Below are 11,731 nucleotides of genomic sequence, written 5' to 3' on the forward strand. Positions count from 1 at the left end.
CTACATACTACACATGACAGATCCTGGTGGTGTCAGCTGGTACACCCAGTGCCAGGTCTATTTATACCATACCCATGGCAGACTGGAGCTGGTACAAGGGCACAGCAAAGAAATAGCCAGTAACTCTGCACCTTGGCAGAAGCATGTTGCCCTGCAGGGGGGGCAGAAGTGCAGCCAGGGGCAAATCCAGCCATGAATGACCCTGCATAACTCTGATCTGCTCCGATTGTAGAACGGTCCCTATTGTTCCCTACATACAGATGCTGCCAATGACAACGTGACACCCTCCCGTCCCTTCTGCCACCACATCCACCCTCTATTCTTCTCCAGTATGAGCCCCCTCCCAGCACCACCCTCCTCTTCCTCACCAGCACTTGCATATTGGAGGGTGGGGGGTGTCCCTGGCTGAGGCACATGATTTAGAAGGAATGTTTTGGGGAAGGCGTTGCTATTGGCTGATGCACTTTAGTGTCTCTGGGTGGAGCTCAGCTGTGACTCAACAATTCTGTTTTCCTTCTGCGGTGACTGAACAGGAGAGGACTTGCTCTGCACAGAATTCCTCCGTCTGCTCCCTCTGCGCAGGGCAACAGAGCCTGCTCCGTCTGCGCAGGAAAACAGAGCCTGCTCCGTCTGCGCAGGAAAACAGAGCCTGCTCCGTCTGCACAGGAAAACAGAGCCTGCTCCGTCTGCACAGGATCCCCCACCCTGCCGCCTTCTGTACAAGACATCCGACCTGCTCCATCTGCACAGATTCCCCCAGTCCACTCTGAATCCTCCCTGCCTGCTGCTTCTGTCCAGGAGAACACAGTCTACTTCATCTGCTCCCTCAGCACAGAATCCCCTGTTCTGCTCCGCCTGCACAGCTACACCACCCTCTGCTCCATCTGCACAGAGTTCCCGGGTCTGCTCCCTCTGCACATAGCCAAAATGTTTATGATTAATAATTTCATGAAAGAAGTGACGGGCGGAGCAGGAGGCTCTGGCCAAGGAGGTGGTGGCGGCATCGGGAATGTTGTGAAAGGGCTAGTCGGCAGCGTTGCAGGGTCCGGCCAAGGTGGATCCGTCGGCAACATCGTGCAAGGGGCCCTGGGCAGTTTAGCAGGATCCGGACAAGGTGGCGGAGCCGGCAAGTTCCTGCAAGGCGCCCTCAGCAGCCTGAGCGGGTCTGGCGGGTCTGGTGGACAGGCCGGCGGGGCGGGGAAACTTTTCGCAGGACCCGCAGGAGCTGGGGGATCAGGTGGAAAAGGAATGAACATACTCGGAGGGATTCTGGGTGTCATTGGCGATGTCATTGCTAATTACAAGCCAGAGCCTCCTCCAGTGCCATCCGCCAACAGTTACCTACAGGAGGCCACGGAGAACGACGAGCAGCGGCAGTTCCGCCGCCTCTTTAATCAGCTGGCAGGAGAGGACATGCAGGTGTCCCCAGTGGAGCTGCAGAATGTCCTCAACAAGGTGGTGGCCAAGCACCAGGACCTGAAGACAGATGGTTTCAGCATAGACACGTGCCGCAGTATGGTCGCGGTCATGGACAGCGACGGGACGGGCAAACTGGGCTTTGAAGAGTTCAAGTATCTCTGGAACAACATAAAGAAGTGGCAATGCATCTACAAGCAGTTTGACGCGGAGAAGACGGGCTACATCCCGGGCAGTGCCATGCCAGCAGCTGTGCAGGCTGCCGGCTTCCAGATCCCCGACCAGCTGCACCAGCTCCTCATCCGGCGCTACGCCGACAACAAGGGCAACGTGAACTTCGACAGCTTCATCAGCAGCATGGTCCGCATGGACTGCATGTTCCGGGCCTTTAAGGCGTTGGACAGGGAGGGGAACGGACAGGTGCAGGTGAGGCTGCCGGAATGGCTGAAGATGACCATCTACTCCTAGGGACGTGTGTCCGGGCACTGTGTCATTGGTGTAAGCTGCTCTCTCCTTATATATATGCTGAATTATAGCAATAAACGCAGATTGTACGGGAGCAGCCGCGGCCTGGACATTACATCACTGCGCGCACAGGGCAGGGGTTAGACAGTCTGAATTCAGGCGGTGGTCGATGGATGTGGTACTACACATCACAGTGCACATGGTCCTACACCTAGCTCTCTGCACATGTTGAATCTGCCCCCCCTGCAGTGCAGCATTGTGTTACCCAGGTGCTCAGTTACTGGCTGCTTCTGCATATAGCCCTCACAAATGCTGGGCAGCTTAAAGGTGCGTACACGGGCTATAATCGCTGGCAATATGGTCGCTGAGTGTCCATATTGCCAACGATTGGAGTGCGCACTGGCGATAAATCGCGCTCCCGTTTTTAGTCCCCTTATGATCTCCTGCGACCAGCTGACTCCCTCTGCGGCACCGCCCAGCAGAGGTTCTCTTTTATCAGCGACATCTTTGGAGAAGGAGACACTGAGCAATATATCGCCCCGTGTGTACACAGCTTTATTCTCACACTGCAATGTAGCTCTGAGCTAGGACACGCCCCTCCCACATCTAACTCTCTGCACATGTTACATCTGCCCCCTGCAGCGCAGCATGGTGTTACCCAGGTGCTCAGTTACTGGCTGCTTCTGCATGTAGCCCACACATGCTGGGCAGCTTTATTCTCACACTGCAATGTAGCTCTGAGCTAGGACACGCCCCTCCCACATCTGACTCTCTGCACATGTTACATCTACCCCCCTGCAGTGCAGCATGGTGTTACCCAGGTGCTCAGTTACTGGCTGCTTCTGTATGTAGCCCACACCTAACTCTCTGCACATGTTACATCTGCCCCCTGCAGTGCAGCATGGTGTTACCCAGGTGCTCGGTTACTGGCTGCTTCTGTATGTAGCCCACGCCTAACTCTCTGCACATGTTACATCTGCCCCCTGCAGTGCAGCATGGTGTTACCCAGGTGCTCAGTTACTGGCTGCTTCTGTATGTAGCCCACACAACTCTCTGCACATGTTACATCTGCCCCCTGCAGTGCAGCATGGTGTTACCCAGGTGCTCAGTTACCGGCTGCTTCTGTATGTAGCCCACACAACTCTCTGCACATGTTACATCTGCCCCCTGCAGCGCAGCATGGTGTTACCCAGGTGCTCAGTTACCGGCTGCTTCTGTATGTAGCCCACACCTAACTCTCTGCACATGTTACATCTGTCCCCTGCAGCGCAGCATGGTGTTACCCAGGTGCTCAGTTACTGGCTGCTTCTGTATGTAGCCCACACCTAACTCTCTGCACATGTTACATCTGTCCCCTGCAGCGCAGCATGGTGTTACCCAGGTGCTCAGTTACCGGCTGCTTCTGTATGTAGCCCACACCTAACTCTCTGCACATGTTACATCTGTCCCCTGCAGTGCAGCATGGTGTTACCCAGGTGCTCAGTTACTGGCTGCTTCTGTATGTAGCCCACACATGCTGGGCAGCTTTATTCTCACACTGCAATGTAGATCTGAGCTAGGACACACCCCTCCCACACATAACTCTGCACATGTTACATCTGCCCCCTGCAGTGCAGCATGGTGTTACCCAGGTGCTCAGTTACTTGTTGCTTCTGTATGTAGACCTCACATGCTGGACAGCTTAAGGGCCACATTTATCAAATAATATTTGCGGCTAAATCCCCGAAAACGGGTTTACCGCAAATATTAAGTATCCCCCCAATGTATCACAGGGGACCGCAGCAGGAATCTCCGACCCCTGCTGCAATCCCCCCTGCACCGTCGCCGGCCGCATCCCCCATAGGTTTCTATGGGGGATGCGAAGCTGCCCGATGTATCAACATCGGGCAGCCCGGCATCGCAGCACTGGGCTATCGCCATTCTGGGATGGCGATAGCCCATTGTAGCCCGAGCGGCAGTGCGGTCAGCGGGGTCACAGTCAGCGCGTAACCGCACATGCGCAGACCCCCGGCTTCCGGCTCTAGGCATCGCAGGGACGGGCAGAGCCCTGTCTCTGCGCCTAGCAGGTGATACGTAGGGGCGAAATGATCAGAGCTTTGCACAGGACTGTACTGTACAGAAATAACACAAAGCACAACTGCACACTGTAGGGGGGGAATGTAATAGGATGAGAGTCAGAAAGTGAAGTATCTTGTATTTATGTTGTATAAACACATCAAACACATGAATACACAGAAATATATTTTATTTGGGCATAAAACAAGGTTTCAAAACATGAAACAAAGTGCGTGTACTCTCAGGTACTGAATGTGAATGCCAAGCAATCATGTCCTTGCACATATATAGTGCCAGTTACATATCATGTCCCCAGTAGTGCCAGTTACATATCATGTCCCCGGTAGTGCCAGTTACATATCATGTCCCCAGTAGTGCCAATTACATATCATGTCCTCAGTAGTGCCAATTACATATCATGTCCCCAGTAGTGCCAGTTACATATCATGTCCTCAGTAGTGCCAGTTACATATCATGTCCTCAGTAGTGCCAGTTACATATCATGTCCCCGGTAGTGCCAGTTACATATCATGTCCCCGGTAGTGCCAGTTACATATCATGTCCCCGGTAGTGCCAGTTACATATCATGTCCCCAGTAGTGCCAGTTACATATCATGTCCCCGGTAGTGCCAGTTACATATCATGTCCCCGGTAGTGCCAGTTACATATCATGTCCCCGGTAGTGCCAGTTACATATCATGTCCCCGGTAGTGCCAGTTACATATCATGTCCCCGGTAGTGCCATTTACATATCATGTCCCCGGTAGTGCCAGTTACATATCATGTCCCCGGTAGTGCCATTTACATATCATGTCCCCGGTAGTGCCAGTTACATATCATGTCCCCGGTAGTGCCAGTTACATATCATGTCCCCGGTAGTGCCAGTTACATATCATGTCCCCGGTAGTGCCAGTTACATATCATGTCCCCGGTAGTGCCAGTTACATATCATGTCCCCGGTAGTGCCAGTTACATATCATGTCCCCGGTAGTGCCAGTTACATATCATGTCCCCGGTAGTGCCAGTTACATATCATGTCCCCGGTAGTGCCAGTTACATATCATGTCCCCGGTAGTGCCAGTTACATATCATGTCCCCGGTAGTGCCAGTTACATATCATGTCCCCGGTAGTGCCAGTTACATATCATGTCCCCGGTAGTGCCAGTTACATATCATGTCCCCGGTAGTGCCAGTTACATTTCATGTCCCCAGTAGTGCCAGTTACATTTCATGTCCCCAGTAGTGCTCTTACAGATGTCACCAGTAGTGACAGTTATATATCATGTCCCCAGTAGTGCCAGTTACATATGTCTCCAGTAGTACCAGTTACATATGTCCCCAGTAGTACCATTTACATATCATGTCCCCAGTAGTGCTCTTACAGATGTCCCCAGTAGTGCCAGTTACATGTCATGTCCCCAGTAGTGCTCTTACAGATGTCCCCAGTAGTGCCAGTTACATATCATGTCCTCGGTAGTGCCAGTTACATATGTCCCCAGTAGAACCAGTTACATATCATGTCCTCAGTAGTGCCAGTTACATATGTCCCCAGTAGTACCAGTTACATATCATGTCCCCAGTAGTGCCAGTTACATATCATGCCCTCAGTAGTGCCAGTTACATATGTCCCCAGTAGTACCAGTTACATATCATGTCCCCAGTAGTACCAGTTACATATCATGTCCCCAGTGCCAGTTACATATTATGCCCTCAGTAGTGGCAGTTACATATCATGTCCCAGTAGTGCCAGTTACATATCATTTCCTCAGTAGTGCTGTAACAGATGTCCTAAGTAGTGCAAGCTACATATCATGTCCCCAGTAATGCCAGTTACATATAATTTCCTCAGTAGTGCTGTAACAGATGTTCCCAGTAGTGCAAGTTACATATCATGTACCCAGTAGTGCCAGTTACATATCATGTCCCCAGTAGTGCAAGTTACATATCATGTACCCAGTAGTGCCAGTTACATATCATGTCCCCAGTAGTGCCAGCTACATATCATGTCCCCACTAGTGCCAGTTATATATCATGTCCTCAGTAGTGCTGTAACAGATGTCCCCAGTAGTGCTGTAACAGATGTCCCCCAGTAGTGCCAGTTACATATCATGTCCTCAGTAGTGCTAGTTGCATATCATGTCCCCAGTAGTGCTGTTACATATCATGTCCTCAGTAGTGCCAGTTGCATATCATGTCCCCAGTAGTGCCAGTTACATATCATGTCCCCAGTAGTGCCAGTTACATATCATGTCCTCAGTAGTGCTAGTTGCATATCATGTCCCCAGTAGTGCCAGTTACATATCATGTCCTCAGTAGTGCTAGTTGCATATCATGTCCCCAGTAGTGCCAGTTACATATCATGTCCTCAGTAGTGCTAGTTGCATATCATGTCCCCAGTAGTGCCAGTTACATATCATGTCCCCAGTAGTGCCAGTTACATATCATGTCCTCAGTAGTGCCAGTTACATATCATGTCCTCAGTAGTGCTAGTTGCATATCATGTCCCCAGTAGTGCCAGTTACATATCATGTCCTCAGTAGTGCTAGTTGCATATCATGTCCCCAGTAGTGCCAGTTACATATCATGTCCTCAGTAGTGCTAGTTGCATATCATGTCCTCAGTAGTGCTAGTTGCATATCATGTCCCCAGTAGTGCCAGTTACATATCATGTCCCCAGTAGTGCCAGTTACATATCATGTCCCCAGTAGTGCCAGTTACATATCATGTCCCCAGTAGTGCCAGTTACATATCATGTCCTCAGTAGTGCTAGTTGCATATCATGTCCCCAGTAGTGCCAGTTACATATCATGTCCTCAGTAGTGCTAGTTGCATATCATGTCCCCAGTAGTGCCAGTTACATATCATGTCCCCAGTAGTGCTGTTACAGATGTCCCCAGTAGTGCCAGTTACATATCATGTCCCCAGTAGTGCTGTTACATATGTCCCCAGTAGTGCCAGTTACATATCATGTCCTCAGTAGTGCTAGTTGCATATCATGTCCCCAGTAGTGCCAGTTACATATCATGTCCTCAGTAGTGCTAGTTGCATATCATGTCCCCAGTAGTGCCAGTTACATATCATGTCCCCAGTAGTGCTGTTACATATGTCCCCAGAAGTGCTTTTAGCAAGAAGATTTTTTTTTACTTTCTGCAATGTATGGTTTTCGGAATAATTTGGATAACGGATATTTGGAGAAGGGAAACTCAACCTGTAATGAAATTTTTTTTAATTATTATATTCCCTGCTGGGTGAAAAATCCAATGTCCTTTGTCAGCACAGTTGGCACATGCTGGGTGGTAATATTCCTCCCAAATAGCATTGTAAATGCGATCAATGGTAAATGGGGCCCTGTGTCTCACAATGCAATGTAGCTCTGAGCTAGGACATGCCCCTCCCACACCTAACTCTCTGCACATGGTACATCTGCCCCCTGCAGCACAGCATGGTGTTACCCAGGTGCTCAGTTACTGGCAGCTTCTGCATGTAGCCCACACATGCTGCGCAGACACACCCTCCAACCCTGAACTATGTGCACGTTACATCTCCCCTCTTGCAGTGCAGCATTTTACCCAAGTGCAAAATTCCCAACTTGTTTTTGCTCTACTCTCAACTCAGATTCAGACCCTGTATCATGGAGTAGCGTACAGAATATCACTGGATTATATATAATGGTACACTATATTGCAAGGCACAGCAGTACAGTAGATCAAGAATCAGCATGCAGCAGTACAGTATATCACTGAGCATTATAAGTGGTACTGTATACAGCAGTACAGTATATCACTGAGCATTATAAGTGGTACAGTATATACACAGCGGTACTGTGTATTACAGAGCAGCGCAAAGTGGTACTGTGTATTACAGAGCATCGCACAGCGGTACTGTACTGTGTATTACAGAGCAGCGCACAGTGGTACAGTATATCACAGAGCAGAGCACAGTGGTACTGTATATCACAGAGCAGTGCACAACAGTACAGTATATCACAGAGCAGCGCACAGTGGTACTGTATATCACAGAGCAGTGCACAACAGTACAGTATATCACTGAGCATTATAAGTGATACAGTATATCACAGAGCATTGCACAGTGGTACAGTATATCACAGTGCAGAGCACAGTGGTACTGTATATCACAGAGCAGTGCACAACAGTACAGTATATCACAGAGCAGCGCACAGTGGTACTGTATATCACAGAGCAGTGCACAACAGTACAGTATATCACTGAGCATTATAAGTGATACAGTATATCACAGAGCATTGCACAGTGGTACAGTATATCACAGAGCATCGCACAGCGGTAATATATATCACAGAGCAGTGCACAACAGTACAGTATATCACAGAGCAGCGCACAGTGATACTGTATATCACAGAGCAGTGCACAACAGTACAGTATATCACTGATCATTATAAGTGGTACAGTATATCACAGAGCAGTACACAGCGGTACTGTACATCACAGCGCAGCGCACCGCAGTACTGCATACATCAGAGCAGCGCACAGCGATACTGTATATTACAGAGCAGCGCACCATGGTACTGCATATAACAGCAGCGCACAGCTGTACTGTATATCACAGAGCAGCCCACCATGGTACCGCATATAACAGAGCAGAGCACAGTGGTGCAGTATATCACAGAGCAACGCACAGCGGTACAGTATATCACAGAGCAGCACACAGCGGTACTGTACATCACAGAGCAGCACACAGCGGTACTGTACATCACAGAGCAGCGCACCACAGTACTGCATATATCAGAGCAGCGCACAGCGGTACTGTATATTACAGAGCAGCGCACCATGGTACTGCATATAACAGAGCAGCGTACAGCTGTACTGTATATCACAGAGCAGCGCACCGTGGTACCGCATATAACAGAGCAGCGCACAGCGGCACTGCATTTCACAGAGCAGCACATAGCGGTACTGCATTTCACAGAGCAGCGCACAGCGGTACAGTATATCACAGAGCAGCGCACAGCGGTACAGTATATCACAGAGCAGCGCACAGCGGTACAGTATATCACAGAGCAGCGCACAGCGGTACAGTATATCACAGAGCAGCGCACAGTGGTACTGTAGATCACAGAGCAGCGCACAGCGGTACTGCATATATCAGAGCAGCGCACAGCGGTACTTTATATCACAGAGCAGCGTACAGCGGTACAGTGTATCACAGAGCAGCGTACAGCGGTACAGTGTATCACAGAGCAGTGCACAGCGGTACTTTATATCACAGAGCAGCCCACCGTGGTACCGCATATAACAGAGCAGCGCACAGCGGTACTGCATTTCACAGAGCAGCACATAGCGGTACTGCATTTCACAGAGCAGCGCACAGCGGTACAGTATATCACAGAGCAGCGCACAGCGGTACAGTATATCACAGAGCAGCGCACAGTGGTACAGTATATCACAGAGCAGCGCACAGTGGTACTGTAGATCACAGAGCAGCGCACAGCGGTACTGCATATATCAGAGCAGCGCACAGCGGTACTTTATATCACAGAGCAGCCCACCGTGGTACCGCATATAACAGAGCAGCGCACAGAGGTACTGCATTTCACAGAGCAGCACATAGTGGTACTGTATATCACAGAGCAGCGCACAGCGGTACAGTATATCACAGAGCAGCGCACAGCGGTACAGTATATCACAGAGCAGCGCACAGTGGTACTGTAGATCACAGAGCAGCGCACAGCGGTACTGCATATATCAGAGCAGCGCACAGCGGTACTTTAAATCACAGAGCAGCGTACAGCGGTACAGTGTATCACAGAGCAGTGCACAGCGGTACTTTATATCACAGAGCAGCCCACCGTGGTACCGCATATAACAGAGCAGCGCACAGCGGTACTGCATTTCAGAGAGCAGCACATAGTGGTACTGTATATCACAGAGCAGCGCACAGCGGTACAGTATATCACAGAGCAGCGCACAGCGGTACAGTATATCACAGAGCAGCGCACAGTGGTACTGTAGATCACAGAGCAGCGCACAGCGGTACTGCATATATCAGAGCAGCGCACAGCGGTACTGCATATATCAGAGCAGCGTACAGCGGTACAGTGTATCACAGAGCAGCGCACAGCAGTACTGTATATCACAGAGCAGCGTACAGCGGTACAGTGTATCACAGAGCAGTGCACAGCGGTACAGTGTATCACAGAGCAGCCCACCGTGGTACCGCATATAACAGAGCAGCGCACAGCGGTACTGCATTTCACAGAGCAGCACATAGTGGTACTGTATATCACAGAGCAGCGCACAGCGGTACAGTATATCACAGAGCAGCGCACAGCGGTACAGTATATCACAGAGCAGCGCACAGCGGTACAGTATATCACAGAGCAGCGCACAGCGGTACAGTATATCACAGAGCAGCGCACAGCGGTACAGTATATCACAGAGCAGCGCACAGCGGTACAGTAGATCACAGAGCAGCGCACAGCGGTACAGTATATCACAGAGCAGCGCACAGCGGTACTGCATATATCAGAGCAGCGCACAGCGGTACTTTATATCACAGAGCAGTGCACAGCAGTACTGTATATAACAGAGCAGCGTACAGCAGTACAGTGTATCCTAGAGCAGTGCACAGAGGTACTGTATATCACAGAGCAGCGCACAGCGGTACTGCATATATCAGAGCAGCGCACAGCGGTACTTTATATCACAGAGCAGCGTACAGCGGTACAGTGTATCACAGAGCAGCGCACAGCAGTACTGTATATCACAGCAGCGTACAGCGGTACAGTGTATCCTAGAGCAGTGCACAGCGGTACTGTATATCACAGAGCAGCGCACAGCGGTACTGTATATCATAGAACAGCGTATATTGGATACCATGTATCACGGAGTAGGGTGTTTGGATACAGTGTATCACAGAGAAGTGTTAACAAGGGCCATGAATTACAGGGAAGTGTATGGGGGCACACCGCCTGATAACAGCACTGACCCAAATGGCTAGAGCCGGGAACCCTGCACTGCCCTTCATCAACCCGCAGTTCTGGGAGCAGCAGTCCCGTCCTCCCCATGGATGGACCAGCCCACAGGTGAGTCTGAGATGCAATGGTGCAGTCTGATATTAGAGGACAATTACCAACAGGGTTGAGGGACACTGCGCTCCACAGTGCCCTACAAGGGTGTAGTAAGATGGCGGACACAGTAGCTCTACTAGGAGTAGTAAGATGGCGGACACACACACGGCGGCGCCGTACTACGTAGGGTATACAAAGATGGCGGACACAGCGGCGCTACCAGGGTATACAAAGATGGCGGACACAGCGGCGCTACTACGAGTAGTAAGATGGCGGACACAGCGGCGCTACCAGGGTGTAGTAAGATGGCGGACACAGCGGCGCTACTACGAGTAGTAAGATGGCGGACACAGCGGCGCTACCAGGGTGTAGTAAGATGGCGGACACAGCGCCGCTACCAGGGTGTAGTAAGATGGCGGACACAGCGCCGCTACCAGGGTGTAGTAAGATGGCGGACACAGCGCCCCTACCAGGGTGTAGTAAGATGGCGGACACAGCGCCGCTACCAGGGTGTAGTAAGATGGCGGACACAGCGCCGCTACCAGGGTGTAGTAAGATGGCGGACACAGCGCCCCTACCAGGGTGTAGTAAGATGGCGGGTGCTCCCGGGTAAACAATACGCCCGTTACCTACCTCCGCTCTCTGCCGCTGTTTTAGCTCCTGCTGGGCGCTCTTCTGTTTGGCTTTCTCCAGGCGGGACAGCGCGTCTCTGGCTTTGGATTTATCCCTTCGGCCTGGGGTCTCCATGGC

General features: G+C 50.9%; 2 protein-coding genes across 3 annotated transcripts in view; one reads left to right on the forward strand and one right to left on the reverse strand.

Annotated features, from left to right (window-relative positions):
- The window catches only part of SVBP (small vasohibin binding protein), a 17,780-nt gene extending 6,052 nt beyond the window's left edge, over positions 1-11,728 (reverse strand). For both annotated transcript variants that reach the window (XM_083168375.1, XM_083168374.1), the window contains exon 1: positions 11,615-11,728. In XM_083168375.1, coding sequence (XP_083024501.1) covers positions 11,615-11,728 — 114 coding nt within the window. The remainder of the gene's footprint in view (positions 1-11,614) is intronic.
- Positions 477-1,975, forward strand: LOC146056278 (calpain small subunit 1-like). The gene has a single exon (XM_083168376.1). It carries the CDS (start codon positions 928-930, stop codon positions 1,882-1,884), a length of 957 nt encoding a protein of 318 aa, XP_083024502.1. The 5' UTR covers positions 477-927; the 3' UTR covers positions 1,885-1,975.
- Positions 11,729-11,731: the final 3 nt, after the last annotated feature.

Source organism: Crinia signifera, unplaced genomic scaffold (assembly GCF_055691185.1).
Source record: "Crinia signifera unplaced genomic scaffold, ASM5569118v1 HAP2_SCAFFOLD_774, whole genome shotgun sequence".
Taxonomy (NCBI): Eukaryota; Metazoa; Chordata; class Amphibia; order Anura; family Myobatrachidae; genus Crinia; species Crinia signifera.